This window comes from Dermacentor silvarum, chromosome 6 (assembly GCF_013339745.2).
Source record: "Dermacentor silvarum isolate Dsil-2018 chromosome 6, BIME_Dsil_1.4, whole genome shotgun sequence".
Lineage (NCBI taxonomy): Eukaryota > Metazoa > Arthropoda > Arachnida > Ixodida > Ixodidae > Dermacentor > Dermacentor silvarum.
In genome coordinates this window covers 163,216,855-163,242,525 of record NC_051159.1, presented here as the reverse complement: position 1 = coordinate 163,242,525, position 25,671 = coordinate 163,216,855, and the positions used below count along the sequence as shown (strand labels likewise).

Here is a 25,671-nt window from a genome sequence, read left to right as displayed (position 1 = left end):
TATCGGTTTAGTTCAGCGTCTTCTGCGATTTTACTCTTGGTTATTCGCTTTTCAACAGTCGACGTGCTTTGCTAAATTACTGAGCGAGTGATTTAGAAGGAAACTGTAGTCCTAGGCTTCGGGAGTGACAGGGCTCTGTCAGTCATTACTGTACAGAACGCGAATTACGGCTTCTATAACATAAATCGGCACGCGCATCTTTATAACAGAGGCGATCGAGTAGCGGAACGCAATTACGGAGCGAGATGGCGGGTTTAGGACGTAACCAGACGTAATTACGAGTTGCATGCGTATTCATGTATCGTTCACACGGGTGCTAGTGAGATTCATGCGTAAGTATCGTCTTCAGTACCGCGAAGCCGTTAATTCCTGAGATTTTACCCAGGGCTGCATTTTATAAGGATTCGTTTCCTCCGATTCTATGCATTTCTCCGTCATCTGTCCCACCGATTGGACAATTCAAACTGATAGCGGGGGCGTGGCTTTGTGCGAGCAAATGCCTATAAATGAATGAAAAAAATATTGATAATAGTTACGGCAAAGTACCATCTTAAGTTTTATTCTTCACTTCCAAATTATTGCTATGGTTGAGACGAAAGAATAGTTCGATCGGCAGCTGCACACTACCCACAAATTTATCCCTCACAGATGCAATATAAAAATATGAATAAAGGACCGGAAAGTGAAGAATGAACTAAGGAGGAATAAAAGAATGCATGGTGGTAACGTCGCATTCACACTCCCCTGTCATACCATCAAATAACTGCAAAAATAAATAAGAAAAAAAACGACAGACATGGACGCTGTGAATTTTTGTTTAATTGCTAAATAAAGCGTCATTGGGACATGTTGCGATGCGTAACATACTACTGCTAGCGCCAGAATTGTTCGGACATCATTTACCTTTGCATATTTTATGAAAGTGTGCGGCTTTGATATATCAACGAGGTGCTGAATATATATTGTACTAATGCCGCCTGCCCTCCAGTAAAGCTTGGTAGCCTTCATTAATGAAGTCCAGGTAATGGAATTGTATACCACGCGGGCTCATCTACGAAATCACGTGGTCGCCGGGTTATTCCTTCGGACAAGCAGTCACGTGTCAAATACGCTAATGTAGGTTAAGTTCAAGTTTTCGTCACGTGTTCCTGTTTCCGCTATCCCTCACGAACGCTTACCACCTGGCCTGGCTTTGTTTCTTTACGCAGTTAATCTGAAAGAATGTTCCAGATTAACACCTACATTTATGCAAAGTTCCGATATGCGAGTGAACACAGTCCGTGGCCTGTTTGCTGTACGCATGCATTGTACAAGTCGTTTCTTTATTTAACGATGTATTTAACCTTTGCTTTTTGCTCTGGGTGCGGTGCCTTGCTTTAAATATTACTGAATAGTAAAAACCAGTCAAAAGACGAAGTACAGAGAAGAGACGTGGCACACACAACGACTGGACTAACAACTGAATTGTGAAAAAGTTTACATCAGTCAAACAGGCCGGTGTATTAACGAGAGGCCGCGAGAGCACTACAATTCTTGGAACAACTTTGATGGAGCAAATTTGCCTCGCCATTGTCGGGAATGCGGCTGCGTCCCGCTTTTTTCCAATGTGAAAATCCTTGGTAGGGGCAAGGGCAAGGCGGAGCGTGAAATTCTCGAAGCTTGCCATATCAACATGCAAGGGGGTAATTACATCAGTTCTACCTCTATCTCACTGATGCAGAAGGAACTAAGCTTCCTATCGCAATGCCGTTAGCAACGTGGCCTTTTGCAATCAACATTAGTTTGTGCGCGGGTGTCGGCTTTTGAGCTGCGCATGCTCGCATGGTTTTTCCTGAGAGACGGGGTTTTTCAATAAAGCACAGTTGTTAGTTCAGTCGTTGTGTGTGCCACGTCTCTTCTCTGTACTTCGTCTTTTGACTGGTTTTTACTATTCAGTGTGTACCAACTGACCCAGATAGCTACTCTACTTAAATATTACTACCTGACATTCCTGCTGGGCTCTTCATGTCGCAGGACGGACTCGTGCAACGCCGACGCGATGACAGCGTGGCCTCTGGGATATCAGGTCTGCGGGTTGCTCTTGGCATCCTATCACTTCGCTGCGGTCAACATGGTGGCGCCTGACGAGCCAGAGTTCGAGGATAGCGACCAAAGATTCTGCAGCAGATACAAGTGCTGTCTTCAGGAGCCGGGCCATCTGAACATGGACTGCTCGGCCCGAAACGCCTCCGAGCTCCAAGGAGTCTCGGTTCCTGCACCGATCGTGTCGCTGTCGCTGCAGCACAACAGCATCTCGCAGCTACAGCCAGGCTCCTTCACGTTGGCGCCCACACTTTCGAGGCTTGACCTGTCGCACAACAAGATCGCTTCTATCTCACAAGGCTGGTGGCTGCCGATCAGCGGCAACCATAGTAACGCGACGTCGGGGCTCAAGTCCAGCAACGCGATGCAGCTCGTCAACAGCTCTTCCTTCAACGGACTGAACACGCTCGTGGCACTCGACCTCAGCTACAACCGGATCCGCATCCTCAACGGCGAGAGCTTCGCGGGATTGACGAATCTCGAGGAACTCGTGGTGGACCACAACCCAATCTACTATTTGCGGGGCGACGCCTTCTCGCCTCTCCCGCGACTTCGCGTGCTTCAGATGAACTACTTGGCGCACGTGGTAGTTCCTTCAACTGCCTTTCGTTTCGTGCCCCGCGTCATGAGTCTAGGGCTGGCCGGTAACGGCCTCCGAAACGTGCCCCAGGGGGTCTTCCCGACGCTCAAGTCGCTGCGTTCTCTCGATCTGAGCCGGAACCTGTTTAGAGTCATCACCGGCTCGAACCTGCATAGCTTGCCGATGCTGAGCGTACTGCGTCTCAACGACCTGCACCAGCTATCCAAGGTGGATGCGCACGCCTTCGGAGTCCTGCCCAACCTGAAGGAGCTGCACCTCAGCTACAACCCGAAGCTGACGGAGGTAGCCAAGAACTTTATGTGAACCACTGAGTAAGATTAACCTTTGGATAAGTTATGGGTGGCAGTCGATTTAGTCTTACATAGCGCCGAGAACGGGAGATTGAATGAACTTGCTTGCCACGCGCGCCGGTCGTTTATTTCATTGAAACCGTCCGTCTTTACATGTAGCCACTTGGTGCATCTTGATGGAATGACAGAAGCAACGCTAATTTACCATGGGTACAACAGAGCAGGACCAAGACAGAATATCGATATAACAGAGGTGCCGCCTTAGCTGCGTCCGAGCAATGAATAATGGCACGTTGTTACTGCAAATTTGTTTTATTGTTAAATATCTATTTGGAGGTCATACTGAAGTTCATGTTCATGGCTTGGCGTAACATACGCAGATCGGGCACACGTGGCACGTACTGAAAAGATCGCCTCCCTGTCCAAGCGGCAGCGCCGTGTGCATGGAAGCGGTGTCAACCGGCAATTGCAAGATTACAGCCACTGGTACATTTGGAGCTGAATCAACAAAGTGTCGTTAGTCATTAGCTGGCCGTCTTCACGAATATGTCCGCCAATACAATTCGCTGACATATGCTCCAACCAACAGCTCCAGCCTAAGAACTTACTTTGCGAATACCGGCCCGGGGGGGGGGGGGGGGGGGGTTGTTCTATCCGGAGTTTAAGTCTAAAGCAACATATCTCCCAATGTCAATCTCAGGTGCACCAAAGTCTAAAGTGTTGCATGGTCCTAGAAAGCACGTGATTGCCTGCCAGGCGATCTTGTGCAGCGATATATATAGTGGCATATTTACTTCTTCATGAACCGCTGGTTGCCAGGGCCGTCAACGTGTTTGCAGTAAACATGTTTGCTCTTGCGGATAAGTGGGGCAACTACTTGCAGTCGTTAGCTTGTGTTCCTCACGGCGTCGGCTGATTTGGTTTTTTTCCAAGAGTGTGCTTTCTGGTGTCCTGTAGATAAATAACAAACGTTTAGTCAACTGCAATGTTTAACAAGGGAAAAGTTAGGAGCAACTTAAAAGAAAGCTTGGCAATGACATATTGGAGCTCAGGAAGGGAAGGGGGGGGGGGGGGGGGGGGCACTAACATTCTTTACGGCGATAGCTATTATGGGCTCACTGCTCTGGTTGTTTCGGCGTCCGCCGGTGTCCGCTTTCGCGCGAAAAGTACACAGAAAAAAAAGAATAATTCTCATTGGGCTGCGAGCATTTCAACTTACGACCAACAGATTGACTGTACAGTATTTTACCGCTCAGCCACTCTGCTTTTTTTTTCTTTATTACCAGTCTTCGACACATTAGCCTTCTAAATACTCATCAGAGGTCAAACACAAAGAATTGCATTAAATGAATGACGTCAAGTACAGGGTCGTCCACTCTTAGTACGAAAACGGCGCCGCGCGGCCAAGCTCCGCGGAGCACCAGCGCACATGGCGCGGTCGCGCATCGAAGCTAAGCGGCGCAGGCGCACAGGGGCTTGGAGGCGGGGCTTCGTGTCGTCTGCTAAAGCGCGCGAGCACAAGCAAACAGACGGTACAAACACTGCTCGCTCGCGCGCTTTAGCAGACGACACGAAGCACCGCCTCCAAGCCCCTGTGCGCCTGCGCCGTTTAGCTTCGATGCGCGGCCGCGCCATGTGCGCTGGCGCTCCGCGGAGCGCGGCCACGCGGCGCCGTGTTCGTACTAAGAGTGGACGACCCTGTACATTAGGTGCGTCCGCAGCACTTGCGGGATAATGTCAGTTGAAATTGCTTTGGCACAATCAGTGCGTATGTACGATTGGGAGTGTATGGCAAGGTTTATTAACTTACAGAACAAAAGAAAAAAAACTGTTCCTGAGTGACTAAACAGGGTCGAACCTCTGACTTCTCAGCCACTCCGCCGATGCTACATCAGTGGAGAATGCTGATCCCGGAGAGCGCGATCGCGCCAGCTGCTGCCATATGCTTGGCTAACATGAACATCTGTGTACTGAATAGATCTGGCGCCCGCGCCTTCTTCGTGTTCTAATACGTCACGTTCGATCCTGTTTGCGGAGGCGGTCCTAAACGTCGTTTTCTGCTTCTACACCTACACGTAACGACATCAATTGAACGCGTCTGCTTGGTCTTCATTAGTCTTCTTCTCTTAGCGCACGGCTTCTAACGTTTACTAGATAGCGCTGGCTTCGTCTCGTTTTCTTCAAGGATAACGTGAGGATTAATAATGGGGTGGCCAAAATACAAATTTGAGAAAAGCTGAATGAATTTTTCAGAAAGGAACTAAAGGATTGATTTAGTAGGGACCAGTAGCTAAGGACGGATAGTTAAGAGGCGGAAGAAAAGTCGAGTCTTTCACCTTAACCACCGAGCAACTTCCACAAACGAATACGACTCACACTTGTTACGCTTGTTGAAAGGAGTGCTCGCTCGCACCTGCGAATGTTTACTCCAACAAACATCGCACGAAAGAGTCTAAGGCTCATTGCACATTGTACTTCGCCAGCTATGGCATCACTGCTTCGCGTTTACAGGCGTAACTAATTGTTTATTTAAGTTTTCGTATGAATTTTATCTTTATCTTTTATCGAATTGTACTACTTTGAAATCACGGTAGCTGATCTTCCGGGTGCGACTATAGTACCATTAGATCAGGTCCCGCGATTATGTTTAAGACAGGGTGCCGGATGTCAAGTTCTGGCCGCAGTGGCCGTAATAAATGTGGTCGAGAAATGGGCGGGAGGGAGGGGGGGAGGGGGGCACGAAAACTTACAAAAGCTCCGTCTGAAGTTTCATAGGTGCCTTGCCAGTGAGCATTAAAGGTGGTCTTGCGACGAAATTTCACTTAGGCTACATTGTTGACAGTTGACAAGAACTTTAGGGAAAGGTCCTGAGGAAAAAGATTGGGGGAGCCGAAGGCACCCCAATCAAGTTGGTGGCTCCGCCCTGTCGGAACCGGGAGGTGTTGGCTCTCGGCGACGTCGCGGGCCCTCTGGACGGCCTGTAGTTAAAGCGAAAAGTCCGTGCTTTGCAGTAGGGCGTCCCACTTGGACTTGTCGTGAAAATCAGAGCCCGCGTTGAACGGGCACAGCCAGAGCATATGGTAGAAAGAACAGTACTCGTGCCCACATTTGGAGCACGATTGCGGGAAGTAGGAATCTATCCGATTGAGCGCTCTCGGGGTGAGGTACGATCTCGTCTGTAAGAGCCTGAACGTGACAGACTGAGCCCTGTTTAATTTTTGGTGAGGGGGAGGGAATTTCCTCCTGCTCAGTCTGTAGTGGGATGTGATCTCGTTTAAGGTCGTACGAGGGTCTCTAGGGGAGCAATCTTGTGAGAGAGCTGGACCGTTAGCCCGGGCGCGGTTCGTGCATTCACGCGCTAGGCAGTGGGCCTGCTCGTTGGGGTTGCAACCCGCTTGATTACCTACTCCTTTAACGTGGGCAGGGAGCCAGGCGATGTGTTGAGTGCAAAGCACTTGAGAGGCCCGGGCTTTCGGCGTTTAATGTGATGTCATGTCGTCATAGTCACGCTCAAAAACAAGATCTCAAAACATGGTGAAAACAAGTGCAGAATCAATCAAAACCGGTTGAAAATAAACTAACATAAATGAGAATAATTTAAAAGACAGGAATAATCAAGCATTAGGCTCATTAATTAGCAGAAACTCGTGGAAATCTACATTGTTTATAATTTTATAAATGAGTACAGTATACGCTATTGAAACAATGTTTGCAAAGATGCAGGGCTGGTAATTGTCTAATTGTTTTATTGACGCCTCTTAAATAGCACCTATGCAGACGACACGCGCACCTGATGGTAAGCGGATATGACGTCAATCGAAGCACGTCACCTCCGATATTTTCCGGCGCGCCGCGGGTGCCGCCGAATCTCGGAGGTTATGCCGAAGAGTCGAGTTGGTTCTCAACTTCCTGGGTGATGCGTGACTTCTGGCGAGAGGTAATAGCGGCATCCCCCTCCCCCTTTTCTAGCTTTCTAATTTCCATATGAAGATCGCCTACTTTTGCGAGCTTATCGCGACGCATCCGCTCATATTTCAAGCGTCAGATTTAAATTTTGCATGGAGGCAGCTTTGCATCCACACGATCTGAAACTGGGCTTTTAACGCAGTACAAAACTTCGTTGTAGTTGGCCTTTAAGGAAAATTTGGTGCCTTCAACTTCCCTAGAGTGAACGATGTAATGCGCAAGGAGGTCGCAAGCTTAACTAGCCAACATACTGCTCGACTGGTAAGTGCACCACAGGTGGCAAATCTACTATAAGCAGCACGGCTGTTAATGAAGCCGTGTTGCCTAGTGAACTTGCACAAAGTAATGCACCAGTCAGTGCTCACTCACTGAGCGTAACTGTGCCACTGTTTCCCACGAAAATGCTGTGAATGTTAATTTCATTTCATTCAATAACATTCTGGAGGCAATAAAACATTAGAGAGAGAGAAAAAAAAAAACGAAAGCGCAGAATATATTCCAGAAATTACCTATATATCGAACTTTTTTGTGATCCCATTCAGATTCGATATATCCGGGTTCGGCTTGCTTATCTCGACCGCTGACCAATTAACAGTCGCTTTAGCTTTGAAACCCGGCGCTTCTGGAAGGGAATTCTATTACAATGTGCTGAGCCGTTTTCTGGTTTTCTTGCTGTAGCCAACGCATGCCTCACGCTGTTGCGAGCTCTTGCTCCTGTATGTTTTTTGTGCTAAGGCAGCCACATTGGGTCTCGAAAAATCCTGCTCAAATCCTGCGCTTGTGTATTTGAAACCCTGCTCAACTACAGCGCTTAATGAAGCTCCAATTCTGCTCAAATTCTGAGCTTGTGTAGTTCGAATCCAGCGCTAATGCAGCTCCACTAACGTGGAACCCGGGGAAGTGCGAAGCAGTGATGCGCCGGTGTTTCCCTTATGCTATTCTTGTGCCATTCTTGCACAAGTGAGGAGGAATCGAGCGCTTGTCGGGTGGTGGCGCCCTCTCTTGCCCCTGCGCTGGTACCAGACTGGCGTTTCGGAAGCGATTTCCACGAGTTTCTGCTAATTAATGAGCCTAATGCTTGATTATTCCTGTCTTTTAAATTATTCTCATTCATGTTAGTTTATTTTCAACCGGTTTTGATTAATTCTGCACTTGTTTTCACCATGTTTTGAGATCTTGTTTTTTTTGAGCGTGACTATGACGACATGACATCACATTAAACGCCGAAAGCCCGGGCCTCTAAAGTGCTTTGCACTTAAAACGGCGCACTGCCCTTTTTGTTATCGTACAAATTTTCTTTCTTTTCCTATAGCCGTGTCCGACGAGTATATGATCAGCTGCTTTTCAGTTCGGCAGTATGGTATGGAACAAAACTATCTGTAATTCTACACAGTCTACTATTGTAAGCAATATGAAAGGGAACGTATCAGACAGCTGCAACCACAGCTTGAAGCGATGCGCGGCGGCTGCTGCTTAAAACAAAGTGGCAAAGGAGACGCTGCTGAATTGATGATGTTGTGATCGTTGTTGTTGATCATGATGATGATATGAACATCCACTTTTAAACGAGGTGGTGGCATCGTTCTTTAAAGCATTTTGTTGCGTGTAGATCGTTACATATCTTTATACTCTATTCACCGTAGAAAGATTGTCTTTATTGCGTTGTCATCTCTTCTTTTGCACCACCATTCTTCGTTTTCTTTTACTGGTCTACTTACATGCCCTAATTTCAGTTATGTTTGTACTAATGTCCTTAAAACGCAACACCTCGGCCAAACCTGCCGAGTTCGCATTTATCACTGTACGGAAGCTGTTGCATACTAACGGAATATGCCCAGTGGTTTCTGCGCCATTTACACACGCTATGCACGAGTCGATTTCACATGAAATTATTTTCCTATAACGTTGAGAAGTGCTTTGGCTGGGGCTAGTATATATATGGGGCACTGTATATATGGTGTATTGTTGCACTGCATATGTGGCACACACATGAAAACGTAGGTTGAAACAGAAGTGGCACAACACAGAAACCGCGTTTGTTTCTTGTGTGTGTGTGTGTGTGTGTGTTTTCGTGTTTTTGCCACCTCTGCAGCACAGCAGAACACCATAGAGTTCTCTTATAAGACGCGTTGTCAGGAACCCTGATCTGGTTTCGAACAGTAGGGCGCTGCCTTTTTACTTATCATGAACCTTTTCCGTTCTGATTTCATTTATTGCTGTTTGAGGGTGTTCTATAGCTAGCTTCCTGTCCCATTGCACTCCCGTCACATCTTCACTTCTATAATACAGGGAGCTCATTCTCGTTGGCATATGGTAGTGACATCGCCTGTACATTTTCCGAAGATTGGCATTGCACTCGAGTGTAGCAGCGACTATCGCTGTTTTGACAATTATCACTGCCCATGACGATGTGAATTTGAGCCTATAACTGAAATGAGGGACGTTTGATCGGCAGCTATACTGTCAGCTGCTGACGTGGTGCTACCCTCATTATAGAAACAAAAAGAGTGGTGGGAGGGCCATCGGCGAACTAAACATCGCTTCCATTTCTACTTCATCGAAGAGTGCTAACGTACGTCGCTGGAGTTGCTCTCTTCCATATAGTGGAACGGTTAGCACTGTTAGACAAAAGCAAAACACTTTGCACCTTGTATGGGATTACCCAGAGCTTACGACGCATCGACATAAAAGCATTCTGAAGCTTCCTGCATTGCTACGACCGGCGAAATTTCAGCATTGGATAAGACCGAGCGAGGAAAAGCAGAAAACGAATCTTAGATTACCTCGTAGAATATCTCCGAGAATGACAGCTGCTGATGCAGATTTAACAGCACCTCCTCCCTAAAAGCCCATCCTTTTATTCTTCCTCTCCAAATGGTAAATATACCAAGAACTGAGGTTGTACCCATATGTAAAAACGTGAAGCACTTCGACAACCACCACATTTACACTTTGCTATCGACGGCGGCCACCGTGTATCGCTCCAAGTAAGGTTTGACGCTATATGACACGTGTTGCCGTGTTCCCTTTCATATTGCCACGTGCCTTTCGGGCTTTGCATCTGTGCCGGTGATTTTTGAATGACGAGTGTTATCGCGTTTAAGCACTCGCGCAAACTTACCGCGATACCAGCTTCGTACCTACGATGGGCCCATCGTATGAGGCAGGGTAACTCTCGCTATCTCTCGCGATAGTTCTACGCATGTTCCTTCACAGCCTTTAAATAATACCCACGCATAGGTGATGATCGTTGTTTTGTCGATCGCCGTCCGCGCTCGCACATGTTGCTGTTACTGGGCTAGTTGCTTTTGGTTATGCGGGGCACAAGTTCGCCTCAATAAATGCTTGTCTTGCCGCACGCTCGTCTTCTGTTGTTACCGGTGTTTAGCACCACTCGTGACAACATTGCTCCCGATAGTATATATACATTTTGCGGTCTTATAGTACGAGCAAGCGGCCCCCAGCAGTCGTGCGACGTGCAGGTGGACCCGCAAGCCTTCCACAGCGACTTGCACGGCCACCGTGTGCAGCTTGACGAGCTTCACCTGCGCCACACGGGCCTGCGCAGCCTCTCCCCAAAGCTGCAGGACTGGAACCGACTCAAGGCCGTGGACCTGAGCGAGAACGCGTGGACGTGCGACTGTCGGCTCAGCTGGATGGCGAACCTGGCGGCCAAGCTGCTGCCCGACCAAAGGCCCAAGTGAGGCCGCCCTTTCGCTTCTAACTTTTTCAAGCGCATCTTCCAGGCGGATGAACGTCTGTGACATTATTAATCGGAGTTCAATTTACGGCCACGTTCTTGTGGGGGTAGTATGCGGAAACGCATGTTTACTGAGACTTCGGTGTATGCTGTAGTGTCCCCTTTTGCAGTTCTCTATCCTGTACTTTCCTAGCTTAACTTATTTCAAAACCTATATGCTGCAAACCAAAAACTTATTTAGGTTGAAATGATCCGGTGTCTTCCACTATACGGCTATATGGCATATCGCACAACACAAGTGTTGCTTTGGTATGATAATGATCAATCAATCAATCAATCAATCAATCAATCAATCAATCAATCAATCAAACAATCAATCAATCAATCAATCAATCAATCAATCAATCAATCAGAAGTGCTTGTGTATTCAGATCTTGGTGTACGATGAAGAACCTCACATAGTCGAATTATCATATGGTCGCGCACCAACACTATACAGCCCCCTCGTCCTGTCTGTAGTCTTGACATGTGCAGTGACGTTCACACTCAATAGCGTGAAACTTTTGCGCACGTCACAGAAGGCGGTCACTCGTATACGCAGGTGCGCGGCACCACTCAGCCTGCAGGGGCGTCCCGTAGGTGACTTGCTGCCTTACGAGTTCTCGTGCGAAGATGCCGGCTCGCCCGAGCTCACCTCGTCCATCGTCCTGCTGTGCATCATCATCGCGTCGGCAGCAGTCACTGTCGTCGGCATGGTCATCCACAAGCACTGCTCGCACCGACAGGCGCCAGGACATTCGCGCATTCTCGAGTCCACCGTCTGATCCCAACGGGTGCACGCTTAGAGAGCTCACCGTATCCTGCGCGAACAGTTCGCGCTGAGCCGTATCAGTAAATTGCGCCTCTGCAATACCACAGAAGCCGCTCTTACCGCGAGAAGCTAGCCATAAAACGACACGAACACGAAGGACGGGTGGTTACACCGCCCTGAAGGAACACCTCGCCAGAAGTTTCCGCTCCCGCTCACCGCGAACTCGTGGATTTCGAAGGCGTCTGCTGAGGCATAATTGACGCACCACCGGCGGGATTCTGGCCCCGATTTAAGAAATAAGACTTTTGACCACAGAATTACCGAAAATTGTGTTTTTTTGAAAGGATACCCTTTCAGTTTAAGCTGAATTAATCTTTTTTCTTAAGTGTTCCATTAATTTGACCCCACACGGATTCGATACCTATACATCGACAATAGAGGCTCTTCAAGTTCACACCGTTTCAATTTCAGTGGGAGGCGTGCGTGCTCGATGGCGTCATGTAACAGTAAATAACACGCGTGCTCGAAAGTGCCTGGCATATGCGCTTTATTCTGTTTCCTTGTGCCTCACAAGGAAACATCATACATTGGCATCCTACATTGTATATGTATACAATGCAGATCAGCAAACGTTGGGTTCCGAGAGGGCGGCTTAATACAAAAGCTCACATTTGAAAGGCCTCTTCTTTGAAACAGAAGGGACAGGCAAGGGACAAATAAGCAAGGGATGTCATTGTTTGGGTAGCTAAAAGCTTCTGAAAAGTATTCCGAAAGTAGTTTGTATGCCAGAGTGGTTCGTAAATGATTGTGCAGAGCATGCTATTAGCGAAGGTGCTCAGCTAATGTCGAAGGATCGCTTCGAATAAAAATGTGTGTGGATTATACCCCTGATTCTATGAAATATGGTACCTTCGTCTACTCATGTACATCCTCATCACGCATACGTGCCTACCTGGTGCTGCCGTAACGAGGGATCCGGTCTGTCCCTGTAGCGGTAGGAAAATTCACATTTTGAAAATTGTTTTTAGTTCTACCGCCCTCTTTTAGTCAAATCATATCATCCTTTAGTAGGGTGCCTGTTTGGGCTACTTGATGATGCTTTATCGTGAGAGTACTGCACGAAGGTTAAACGAGAATTTCAACCGAGGTTCTTTGATCTAATCTGAAAACATGAATTAAAGCAAAAAAAAAAAAACGTGAACTACTAACACCAGAAGCAAGATTAAACAGAGACAAGTGAGTATCAAATAAAGATCAGCCAAAAAATACAGGCAAAGAAATCTGTGAAGGCAAGAAAAAAATGCAATGTACCCTAACCGTCGCTATGTATTGCACCTGCAGAACTCTCAACCATAATGAATAGTAAAGAAGACAGCAACGCGGCAAGGAGCTTGCCGCTGTTTACGGTAAAGAGCCTTGCTTATTGTTTATATTAATGTGAAAATGTGCACATCTTACCAATTTTCATCTTTATAGTTGCTTCACTCAGAGTCTTCTCCCTGCGGAATGAAAATGTCGGCCCTTTCGAATGCGCACAACGTTGTCATCGTCTTTTTTTCTTTCTCTTTATGCAGGTGCGCACCAGTGCAGCATTCTTGGGATACGTAACAAAGCGTCCAAATACTTTTAAAGAGCAGGCTGTCGAACACGACTCGACCAGTCATTTCCGCAGTCTGTAGCGTCACGCTTAAAACATACGTCGTTTAGATTTCGTGCTATGCAAGTGTCGGGACAATTACTCCTTTAAAACGTGGCTCTTGTTAACATTTCCGAGTACTTTCACAGCAGGATTTGGGTGTGGCTAACCTTCCGGCCTTTCCTGTCCCTCTTTTCACATCAGTAGGAAAGAACGCGCAACGTTACTTTGCTTACTCTTTGAACGAGACACACATTCGCCTGTCCAACAAAGAAGGAAAGGGAATAACCGTTGTTAACAACTCAAACCTTTATTTGTGCAGAAACAAGTAAACAAAGAAAAGGACACTTTCACAAACACACAATGCAGACCCGACTTCTGGCGGAACGCGGAGCTTCGGGCCTTGTTCTTAACTGTGGAGCTGTTCAGTGCAGAGTGCGCTGGTCTCACGACTGCGGTCCCTCGCAGATTCGCTCGCGGAGGCTCTTGTTCTCCAGCCTGAGCTGGGCCAGCTGTTCCTGCAATGTCCCGAGGTGGCACAGCACTTTAGATTTTGCCATAAGACTGAGAATGGCAAAGCTCACGAGCGGTCGTTGTGTGTGTATACAGTTCCGACCAGTGCACGTAGGGACAGCGTCTGAAGCCAGCAGGCTGACCCTCAAGTAGGGTGTCTCGGTTGGGAAATACGTTAACGCTGCGCTAATGAAGCTAAGGCGCCTCCTCGCATTAAGTAAATTTTGCTAAGCGCAGTATTGTCACGTTGTAGTGCTGGTTTATCACCAAACACTGCCAGAAGTGCGAGTTAAGAATCCGACTTTACTGGACGAATCTGTTCCAACAAACACATTTAAGTGTGGCATATCTTTACATAAATATCTAGCATATGTGAACACTCGAATCCAAACGATACCGGCGATCGATACCGGGACCGTCGCCGGTCGTCGAATCTGATGGAAAATTTCGCATACAGTAAGCGCGTTTACCGCTGAGCGGGAACTCGATAACAATGATAATGCGGTGAAAACGGACACCGGTATAAATTAAAACAACGATACCTGGCAATACGAGCGTATGTACTAGACGTTAACCAATACTGAATGACATTAAGCTCGAATACTGATCAGTCATCCCGTACATTTAGGCGACCTGTGATACAGTGATGCATTCCTGCGAGCAGTATGTAATGGAACATTAAGATTTGCATTCAAGAGGTCGCTGCGTCTCATCAACTATTCCAAACATAGACATGTGCCATTGAACTAAAAAAAAAAAGCTGCAAGGCTGGTATTGATTAGTGATATTTGAAACTCCGCGTCGCTAGTAAGAATTCCTAGAAAATTATTTCTGTGTACCCTCGGATATTGCTCTCCTGGTTGTACCACTAGCAGAAGGGCATAAAGAAATATATTGCACGCGTATTTACATTCTCATGTTGAGTATCTGGCGTTTGTATCGACAATGTCATCTCAGCTCGAACGGGAAAGTTTCTGGACCGCAGCATTTCTAGAAAACTTCTACAAGACAAACGTAACCTCTGTCATTATTGCTTGTTGAAGTCACGGGGATATGGTGGGTGAAAAAATGGTGCTTTTAGACACAAATAGAAAACGATCGATGCATAATTTACGGTGGATGGGCTTTTACCATTCCGCCCACGAAACCAATAGCAAAGCTGCTAAATCAAAGGCATCGATCCATCATTCCGTTAGTTTAACATTGGCCCCGTGAAAATAATGCACGATAGCTTGCGGTAACAAGCGGACTGTACCACTGGCTAATGTAGAGTTCATTAATCACGTTTCTTTATGTTTTATCGCACCTACGCTGTCGCGCCATTCTGAGACGCAAGCATGCACACCGGCTCTAAGGAAGCACAAATTCAGTGACCGGCGCGAGCTGCTATAATTAGCGTTTCTTTGATGTTTATGCGCTCGATACGGACCCGTGTACTTTGTTTCTAGCTATAATGGAATGGGGATAGAGGGGGGGGCGAGAATGTCCGGGTGAATAATTAAAGTTCCTCGCCGAAATGTGCGCAGTGCGGCGTCTAAGTGCAGGATTCGCGTTACAAATATCCACCATCTGTCACCGTGGAGAACAAAAAAGATAATTAATAGAGTCGCCGCTTCTAGTATTCTTCGCCCAGGAAAAGAAAACGCGAATGCATATATCAGGACCTTTTTTTTTTTTCAGCATCTATTACCAACCTTTTTGTTTCGCTCCTTACAGGACAACGCGACGTTACACGGGTCCTTTGTTGTTGTTGTTTTTTAATTAGGAAAGCTTAATGTGTCGAGGTCGCGCAGAAACAGAAAGAGTTTTTTTCCAATTAAAGGAGCAGTTTCTCGGATTGCACTCTCCGACATCCGTTCAGAGCTCGCCTCGATTTCCTTCGAAAGTCAATACCGCCGCCTTCGCAGGAAAAAGCCGAGGGCTTCACTCTCCGCGTTATTTCTTTGCATACGAAATAACGTGCATTTGCAGGATTATCCTTCTTCCTTTGCTTCTTCGCAGCGCGGAGCCGCTGTTGCCACGTGAGGCGATAGCTACATAGCTTCGCACTGATGCGTTAGTCGCCGACGATGCGGAAGTTTACTGCAGATTTCAATCCTCGCAATCTACCTCCCTTTCTTTCTTTATCTCATCGTGAACTTCATTCGCGTTATGAAGGCACGGATCGAAGAAGCGGAAGCAGTCGTCGGAGGCAGGTGTCTGAAAGCCGTGTCGGCGCGCGCATTACAGTAAACGCTCGCTTCCAGTCCTCAGCTGTTACCGCTTGGAAGAATGGATGAGCGAAAACTTTTTCACTGGCGGGGGGACATGCCCAAAAAGTAAAAAAAGAAGAAACAGTAAAAACGTTCAATATTATAGGCGCGCCCGCAGATGCGCTCTGATGCCAAGTGAGGTGTCAGTTTCTGTGTGTGACATACTTTCCAAAGCGTTAGAGAAATTGAATTAAAAAAAAAAAAACGTAATTTCCTCGTCGAGTATTTCGTCGAACCATCAGTTTGCGTGCTTCGCTTGGAAGCACGCGCACAAACGGTTAATACCAATACCTCAGCACGGCATAGAAAAAAAAAAGGGGGGGGGGGGTAGGGGGAATAGGGAGGAGTCATGCTGGTTTGTTAGCCCCGCGGGATCCCACCAACTTCCTGAAGAGGAGACACATGACACGATTATGCTTGCAGTGCGACGTACGAGTCGTAGCAATAATCGCATCCACATTTTCGACAGGTTCGGTCACGTCCCATTAAGTTCCATCAGATTCCATCAAGCTTCACCAAGTTTCATTAGCTTTCATCAGGTCAGAGCCTAGTGAAACGTGATGGAACATGATCGTACCTTGATACTAAGTGCGGTCATCTTCCGCTAAAAAGAAACACACAAAATGGAAAACACAGCTGCGACGGCACGGGCTGCCCGTGCAGTCATCAATGTCTCTTCATTTTTGTGTGTCTCTCTTTAGCGGCAAATATGTCCTTCAGCAAATACCAATTTGGCGAAGAAGCACTTTTTTTACGAAGCACATATTCAGATGCGCCGTACACATCGTATTGTGCCCCGTGTCGTCGGGCCTCCCAGTTTATAATGCGGCCTCACACGTCACCTTGAGTTGCCGGACAGCGCGGTCCTTGTTCTGGATCAAGTCGTCGACGATCTTGGAGTTTCGCACGTACGACTTCCATGCGGCGCGCATCTGCGAAGTGGCCACGCGCATGTCGTCCAGCTTGAGGGACACGATGGTCCAGAGCACGTCTCGCAGCTCCTTGTGGTAGTACTCCTCGGCCGACAGCTCGGCCAGCTCCTTCTCGGGCTCGCTGGAGGCGCCGTGGTGCTCGCCGCCCGCCGCCACCGTGGCCACGGCACCGGCACTGGGAGCAGCAGCAGCAGCAGCGGCGGCGGTGGCGCTCACCGACACCGGGCCCTCGTTGTAGTACGGCCTGCGCAGTCAAGAGGCGTAAAGCCGAACCGTGGTTCAATTGTCAACGTGACACCTCTACCGTCCACTTCCTCAAAAAAAAAAAGGGGCAGGGGCACAGCGCGTAAGGAGCAAGGACTACAGAGAAGCTGTGATCCGGAAGGCGAGATAGTCTGATACAACAACTTGCGCGTTTACGGGCTTAGCGATTAGAACACAGGTGCTTGCAAAGTTCGACTCACACAAAACACGATCACAGGAGGATATAAGCTTGAAAGCATCATAAGTGGTCGAACAAGGAATGTCTCTGAAGCCAACGTTTCGACAAGGGAACTTGTATTCGCCAAAGCAACTACGAAGACAGGAAGAGAAAGCCGCTTCGACAAAGGAACTTGTCTGCGTTGTCTTCTTTTGTCTTGACTTTTTTTGCCTTTACGAAAAGTTGGCTTCAGAGACGTACTTCGTTCGGCAACTGTTGACCACACACAGACAAGGACAGACAAGACGAGCGACATCGTCCTGTCTGTCCTCTGTGTGTGCATGTCAACGCGCGCCCGTCTTTTAATACCCATGTTTCACCAACGAGCTCATAAGGAATGCTTATTTTATTACAGGGAGTGGAGTCACTAACATTGCGAAGAATCCAGACCACATCACTTCATTGCAATGTATGAGTGGTTGTACGTTTCTTTACGTATACGCCATTGCGTATGAAGGATGCATGAATAATCCTGGATCCGAGTTCGTCGATGTAAAGCTCGTGCCATTTGCTATGTCTTGGCATGCAGTGCAAGTGCACTAGAAAAAATAAAACCGAATAACTACAGTACAGAAAAGGATGGTCAACTGCCTGTCCTGTGCGAAGGACGTTAACGACGTGTCTCCTATTGCTGAATGAGGATTCTTGCGGCGTGGATGCGCCTAGTACCATAGAGTTTCCTAAAAAGTATCAATGTTTCGCCATAAAGGCGAAGCAATAAATGCGATAGCAACGTGTTAGAATATTACACGAAGTGTAAGACTCATAGCTGTAGCGGCAGTATGAAGTAAACGTAAGCTAAGTAAAAGCGAGCTGTTGTGCTAAGGGGGCTCTGTTTGAATCCGGCCATCGCAAAATTTCACTTATGTGATTAATTAAAGCCAACGTCTTTCCTGACGATTTTAGCACCCCTTTTCCGTATAGGGTACGTTTTAAACCTCTTTCCTGGGCCGATCCCGAAGGTTGTGCACAGCCACGCCAATAAAATTACATCATTTTCAGGCTTGGGCTCTGTAATTCCTTTGCACTTTTAATATTCAAATCTGAGAAGATTTACAATAAAAAGACTATGCGCTGTTGGTGTTTTGTTTCATGACATTTGTTTATGGGCTGCCATTATCAAAATTCTGAGGAATAATTTTGTTACGATTGAAGACCTAGTATGAGCAACTTTAGTGATAGAATGATGTGGCAATATGACACACACATACCGCATGTCATATAGCATGACATGGCATATAACATACATACAGGTATACCTAACTATATACGGAACCTCACGCGACGGCCAGAAATTCGCTTGGAGTGTTCATATAATTGCTATCGCAATAAAACAATAGGGAAGTCTAACGTCTACGGGAGTTGCATGAATGGCGGTTCAGCCGGCGTGGGAACGATCGGCAGTACACAGAATTGCCTAAACTACGTCCTTCTGGCCTCAAACGGCTTTGTGTTTTTTTGAAAACTGATCACTGTCAACATAACATGGCGTTATAAATGCCGCAGTTCACAGTGATTCGCATTTGCGCCGAAACATATTGCCTTCGTTCGTTTATAAACTATAAAGTTAAAAGTGAATAACGCCAAAAAAATTGGCTGGAGCCACAAGCGCGACAAATCCATGTATGATAACCATTATTTCTATATTATCTGAACGACCGCATTTCCAGGGTTCCTTCCTATAAATCTTTGTATAGGAAACCACCTAATACGGCGCGTTCTCTATACTAAGCGATCGCCAGGTGCCGAGTTGACGTCTCACCTAGGCAAGCCGAGCTGTTCCAGCATGCGATCCAGCCAGGCCTCCTCGTTGAGGAAGTCTCCGTAGCAGCGGGCGTCTCCCTCCAGCATCGAGGTCACCTTGGACGAGGTGTCGGACGTCTCGCTCGTGTCTTCGGTGCTCGAGTCCGACGCGTCGCCCGCGGCGTCTCGGCGCTGCTGCTGCTGCTGCTCGCGCCCGCCGTCCGTCCTGGCACCTTCTCCTCCGGCCGGCATCTCGGACTGGCACCTGTGACACGTTGCCGGCTCCGCGGTGGGCAGCGGCCACTGCGACTGGGTGGACACGCAGCGCTTGCCCGCAGCAGCCAGCGCTTCCTCGCCGGGACTCATGTCCTCGCGCTCCTCCTGGGGCGGGTCCATGCTGCCTCTGCGCAACGTTGCCTCCTGATCTTCACGGAGTTCGGGCGACGTTGTTCGTCGGGCCGGTGGACGAAGCACCCGTCCTCGAATCTGCGCGTTCGAACGAACAAAATGAGCCAAGCCGAACACGAGCGGCGACGGGCTCGCGGCACGCGCCTGGTCGTCACTTCTTTGACGTCTGCTCGGCTGTTGAACACGCTCGCGGCTCAACGGATATTTCTCTCGGCTGGCTTCTGACCGCCACTGAGCTTTAACCACAGGAATGTTTGTTGCGCTGCATTATAATTTTTAAGGGAAACGGAAGGATTACCGCGCAGATTTTTTAAAGCTTTACTCTTCTCTGTTCACTATTCATTTCAGTGAAATTATTTCTCCAAGTTCGTTCGTACCTTTCATAATTTTCTTTCATTTAGTTCGTGCCATAACATAGGAAACAAGCAAACAAACAAGCGGGTATTACCGCCCATGCACTCGCTTACTGTACTTGTTCTTCTGAACTTTTCTTTTGTGTTTTGGTGTCTCCTGTTAGAAGATGTATTTCTCTTACGCTACCTTACGCCGCCAAATTCTTAGCATATCTTCCTTAGTGACTACGCGGCATGGATGAGCATCATCATCATCGCCAATGCTTCCAACAGAGGTTGTATTTTAACAAAAAATAAGACTAATTGAACAAGTACGTGCCTTATGATCGCCCATGAGGACAAGGACTGCGAAGAAACAAACATGGGCCTCGAGGGGAAATTACTAGACAGTGCTGAAAATAGTTTTTTTTTTCAGTCTTGTATGTGGTTTCCTCCACAGCTGTGCCATCATGAACACTTTGCCGAATCAATCAAGTTATAGTTGTTATACGGTATATTTTCACCTGTCATCCATAAACCAAGTGGAGGACGGATGGCGCAAATAACACGATCGATAAGCACTTGACCAGTTTCTGAAACAGGCACATTTTGCTCCGTTGCCAAAGTGCTGTGCACGCCATCGGATACAAACCATTGTAGATGCCTTAAGAGAAAACGAATTCAATGCCCGCCTTTAAGAAGATTATCGTTATTGTCGTAATTATATTTCTCTCCCTTTCGTTCCTCGTCTGCCGTCATTTCTCGGTCATTCCGAAGCATGCCGCGAACACAGGCGTTGTTTGAAAAATGTGTCGAAGCTGCTGCTAGTTTCAAGAGTCCTACCTTGTGGAAGTGCTTTGAAAACTGACAACTGACCAGCTTGAATTTTACACTGTAATATCTGCCCCAAAGTAATAAATTTTAAAGTAATGAGCGGGTATATAGGAATTGATTGCCACACAATACGTGGTGTTCGCTAGTGCTAATGAGGTGTTGCTGAAAAAGGAATGACGAAGTTCTGTTCATTCTCTGGCTGAAAGATCTGGTATCTTTGTTGGAAAGACGCAGACGTAGAAGACGCGCCAAAATAGAAGACAGCCATGGGTATAAATAACACGAAACGCTGCGTTCGCACTACACGAGTGTGTCTCAAAAAAAAAAAAAATGCTGCACGAAATCCCCACAAGTTCTAAGAAGGCCCACAAGTACTAACAGTGCATTTGTTGACACGCCTTTCTTTTGTTGGCACACAGGGAATTGAAATAAGAACAGAAGACGTGTCCGATGGCACAGAGACGTCGCGAATGAGCCCGAAATTGCTGGTTACAGAACGAGCTGCTGACTCGACGTAGTGACTAGTCGGAACGCTTCAGACGACTTTATCGTGCTTAGCCTGCTTTCCGCTCGCCACGAACACGGTGAATCGCTAGGATGCTTCCGATTCTCGGGAGGCACCTTCGCGTATACGGCGTGGGCCTGTAGCAATGACGCCCACGCATCGAATGTCCGCTTCGAGCCGGACGTGAGCTTACTTTTGCTCAACGAGATTGCAGTGTTGGTGAGGGTGTTAGCGGTGAAATACCGGTTTGGACGAATGAAAGAAAGAACGGTCAGAGAAAACCAAGTGCGCAAATAGGGAAAAGTAAGATAGATATCTCTTTGTACAGAAAGAAATAAAGAATCTCTCTGGTGAGAGAGAGAGAGAGAGAGAGAGAGAGAAAAAGAGATAACGTTCCCGTTTTTCTATGTTAGAAAAAAAAAAAAAAAAGATGAGCACTAGCTTGAAGCTTTGTGCACCAGAAGTCTCAGCTGTCAACTTCGTATCTTGAATGGAACAAGGAATTGTTCACTTTACATCGAATCATGGAAAGAGGCATGTGGATGCATAAAAATATAAAAAAAGGAGGCGTGGATTGGGTTGAGGGAGGGGAGAGGGCTGCCTATAGAGAAAGAAAAACTAAGTTGCGACAAAAAGGTCAGGACGGCTAGATGAGGTACAAGAAGAGACAAACTTGCGTTGTCAGTACGTGCTAGCTCGGGAATCAGTAGAACGAGCAAAGGAAGAGCAAAGAGCAGTCAGAAACGTCGTTGTTTGACAAATTGAAGGCCCCTGTATTGGCACATCAACCGAAGGCGCGAAGAGGGCTGACAGGTGGCGCCGTTGACGGGTGGAGCGAAAGACGACAGGAGTGCGTGGCCTCGTTACACGGAAAGGGCATGCGCAAGGGGTGACTTGCTAGGGGTAGTTGCTTAATAGTTGCGTGCAGTGTTGGCCAGGTGGAAAAGTGAGCTTCCACGAGATTTAGGGCATGTCTAAAATTCTGGAGCTGTTGTAATGGTGGTCCAGTAGTCTGCGCCGAGTTTGATGACACTGAATAGAAATAATTTCCTCTTCTGCCCTCGCAGGCTTGAGTAGTGCGGAGCGCTTCACTTTTGCTCCACTAGAAACACAGACATAACATAGTCTGCATTTTTGACACTTAATTTCTATCACCGGTGAATCGAATAGGCGGCAAACGTCACGACATAACAAGCTATTCGGAGATTCACGCTTCCAGAAGGACGCGTGTTGTGTCATGTGTTGTGTCACACAGATTCTAAAATGCATTTTAGAATTTGAGCTTTAGAAAAATCAGCTGACTTTAAGCAAATACAGGAATGTCCATTCGCATTTGAGGGAGTCTTGTACCAGTTTGCAGCGACAACGCGCCGAGCGCCACGGCAGAATCGGCCGCACCTTGGGCAAATAGAAGAAAGTTGTAGGCCACGGCTTGGTCCTGCTGGCCGAGGGTTCGGAGCAGAGACTTTCACGCAAACTTCTACCGGGAATTTGCATAGAGAGCCTCGCTTTAGCAGTAACGCCATCCCGGAGATTTTGTTTCGTTCAGGAAAATCGCACTAATCTCGAGCATTTGAACTCGTTACACTCTGCGAATTACTCAATGAACGCCGTAGTCAACCATGTCAAGCGCATACCGTGTCACACGTTACAACACGCACGCTCTTTTATACCTCTCACCATCATTGATTAGAACTGCTTGCCTTGCGATATTGCCACTAAACTTGACCGAATAGAATTTCACCACATGCTACGCACTGTTAATTAGTTGCTGTTTCTTTTGTTGATGTTGTTGCGAATTGCTACCAAATGCTTCAATTAGTACGTTTATATTCATCATACGATGGTGTTGTGTGGATTATCAATTTCCTTACATCTATTTTTTACTAGCTGAAGTCTGTTAGATTACTTTTGTCCAGTATTTCGTCTTACTGTTCTTGTGTCTATAATTTGTAACAAAGCAACTTTGTTTCTAATGCACCCCCGCCACCTCTCCATTTATGTATTATGTTCAACTTGAGGGCCTTTAAGAGTACTGAGAGTAAAGTTAATAAGAATAAGTTACGTTCACACGGAAGGAACGGTGACTTTCTTATTTCGCTAGCACTGAGCCGGTGGCGCAGTGACAAAATGGCATGCGCTGTCCTGCACCGAAAAAGAACGTGACTGGCCGTGCAAGCTGAACCAAGCTAGTATAGCGTGCTGACAGTACGCCTTGTTGCACCCACAGCACGTCAGTCGCGAGCGTAGGAACCGTCTTTCTTCCTCGAGACGTTTCTTTTTTATATTTTTTTTCTGCGTATTCACGTTGCGTACCGGCATGCGTGAGTGGCTGTGCGTTTGCGTGCCAATATAGTCTCTCCCTCTCTGACTTGGTATTTTTCCTTCGCACGTGGGATATGTTTGCGCGCTATAGCGTCGTCTTCGTTTGTTTCGTCTTTAGTGTATCTACTTTGTCGTCACTTGTTTATTTATTTTCTTGGGACGGGGAGGACGAGCCATCGCGTCTTTTTTTTTTCATATGGCTACGACGTCAGACCTCGGTGTGTGCAGCGTAAAGAGAGAGAAAAATAGGAGGGGAGAGAGAGAGAGAGAAAGTAGGCAGTTTCACGCAATCATTTAGGAACTGCAGAAGTTACACAAGGTATAAACCGTTACCTAACGACGCTTTCATTAACTTGACGGCACCTTTTCTTCATACTAAACTGCTTTTTTCACGTTCACCATTTCGGTGAATTTCTTCCTCATGTTCCACGTCGCCCACTCCATTTTCCCAGTCGATGCAGAAATGGGTGGGACTGTTGCCAACTGTATTTTGTACTTTTGTATACCTGGAGCGTCTGCTTTGGGAAAATGGTGTCTGGATTTTCAAGAGCGGCGCATCTGAGATGCAGCAGTGTTGGCGTGCATGGTTTGAGGCTGGATTCCTGGGGGCGGCGCTGAACTACGCTATAGCTAAAGTCGCGGAGTGAAAACCAGTTTGTGAATTAAGGGGGGGTAGTTTCTGTGGTGATCCGTGGGGGGTTGCTGGCAGCGTTAAATGTGTAGGCTGACAGACGTTTGAATTGTACCACGTACTCTCCATCTTGTGTTACCCATCGTCGCGGATCACGATATTATAGGCGAGTGATACGTCTCCGACGTCTTTTCAGTTTATACTTGATAATCACATACAACTGGTACATGCGCTGGAGCAGCTGCTGGAATGTTTATGTTAGCTTACGTTAGGTCACCTGCAGGTAACAACACGCCTTTTCTTATTATCGAAGGGTCGCTTGAGAGAAGCCCTTTAGCCGTTGGTAAATTTTCATCTTCCACGACATCACATTGTACGACGATCCGGACGACCTTCTATAGCATGGGCGCACGGTCCTCGTCACAGGTCGCTACTCTCTTAAGTCATGTAGCTCGATCTAGATTATGTGGCGTAAGAAATGAAGTCCAAGCCACGCCCCGAGGCAAGAATATTAGCAAAGAAATTTGTGTCATCACCCATTGGTAAAGTGCTTCTTGCACGCTGCCCCACCTATGGACAGTGAGTGCGGTGACCTTCGGCGCGTGTAGTGTCAGCCTGAAGTGCTATCATTCCATGTCGAATCCGTCTGTTCTCTTCATATCACCGGTCGAAGCTATGGGCATAATTGCACTTTATTGATACTTCAGATGAAGACTACCAGACAATGCCAAATTCAGACGGCTTCGCTTCGTCCGACTGCCCGCCTTTAAGGAGCGAGCGAGCAACGGTATTCGCGGCGGGAGACGTCAACTCCCCACCCCTGCTGCCAAGTGCAATCTTACAGCGAAGCTGTATATGCCTAGGCTGAAACACACGTGGAAGCCCTCCGGCGGAAATAAACCTATCGAAAACTCGCGTCTCGTTCACTTGGCATATACCAAAATTGGCATGGAAGGGTACGAATGTATCAATAACATGACTGATAGGTCATGGCATCAATAACATCGCATGCTCGGCATTTACGTCATGATTAATGATAATAAAATTACGTGTGGCATATACCCGCATTGGATATGCGGGTATGAGCCAGGGACAAGAAAGAAAGAAAGAAAGAAAGAAAGAAAGAAAGAAAGAAAGAAAGAAAGAAAGAAAGAAAGAAAGAAAGAAAGAAAGAAAGAAAGAAAGAAATAAGGAAGGAAAGAAAGAAATCATGTGTGGCTTATACCGGGGCCGCACATTTCAGCTTCGCTGGTTTACCATCGGTACAGGGTGGGGTGCATGGGTGGTGAAATTTATTTATCTTTAAAATTTATTTTTATTTCATTGTTCATTGGAAATGTTCATTGAGTGCTGCACGGCAGTTTAGCCCAAGCTTAGCTATAGCGCATGTGATACGCCGTGCATACTGAAGCAGGGCACACCAAACACAGTCTACGGGAAATGACAGGGACAAGCTATGACACTCAAATACAGTTTTATCACAGAATTGCGCGAAATAATTGTACACGATAGCAACACAGCGCACCATGTTAGCAGTGAAAATGAATCTATTCAAGTACAAATTTTTTATATGCAAAACTGAGGGGTGCTTATACAATAATATATATATATATATATATATATATATAT

At 47.0% G+C, this 25,671-nt stretch overlaps 2 protein-coding genes across 2 annotated transcripts in view; one reads left to right on the top strand and one right to left on the bottom strand.

Annotated features, from left to right (window-relative positions):
* Positions 1-1,857: 1,857 nt before the first annotated feature.
* Positions 1,858-12,356, top strand: LOC119457006 (leucine-rich repeat transmembrane neuronal protein 1). The gene is made up of 3 exons (XM_049669175.1): positions 1,858-2,982; positions 10,286-10,639; positions 11,241-12,356. Exons 1-3 carry the CDS (start codon positions 2,039-2,041, stop codon positions 11,461-11,463), a joined length of 1,521 nt encoding a protein of 506 aa, XP_049525132.1. The 5' UTR covers positions 1,858-2,038; the 3' UTR covers positions 11,464-12,356.
* Positions 12,357-13,377: 1,021 nt separating this feature from the next.
* LOC119456322 (uncharacterized) overlaps positions 13,378-25,671 on the bottom strand; it is a 36,379-nt gene continuing 24,085 nt past the window's right edge. The window contains exons 2-4 of the mRNA XM_037718025.2: positions 19,027-19,493; positions 16,694-17,027; positions 13,378-13,604 (exon numbers count right to left, since the gene is read on the bottom strand). Coding sequence (XP_037573953.1) covers positions 13,533-13,604; positions 16,694-17,027; positions 19,027-19,403 — 783 coding nt within the window. The 5' untranslated portion in view covers positions 19,404-19,493 and the 3' untranslated portion in view covers positions 13,378-13,532. The remainder of the gene's footprint in view (positions 13,605-16,693; positions 17,028-19,026; positions 19,494-25,671) is intronic.

Coding starts and splice junctions, on each gene's coding strand:
- LOC119457006 (XM_049669175.1), top strand. CDS start 2,039: ATGACAGCGTGGCCTCTGGGATATCAGGTCTGCGGGTTGCTCTTGGCA. Junction 2,983..10,285: donor GAGGTAGCCAAGAACTTTAT/GTGAACCACTGA, acceptor TCAATAAATGCT/TGTCTTGCCGCACGCTCGTC. Junction 10,640..11,240: donor CTGCCCGACCAAAGGCCCAA/GTGAGGCCGCCC, acceptor TCGTATACGCAG/GTGCGCGGCACCACTCAGCC.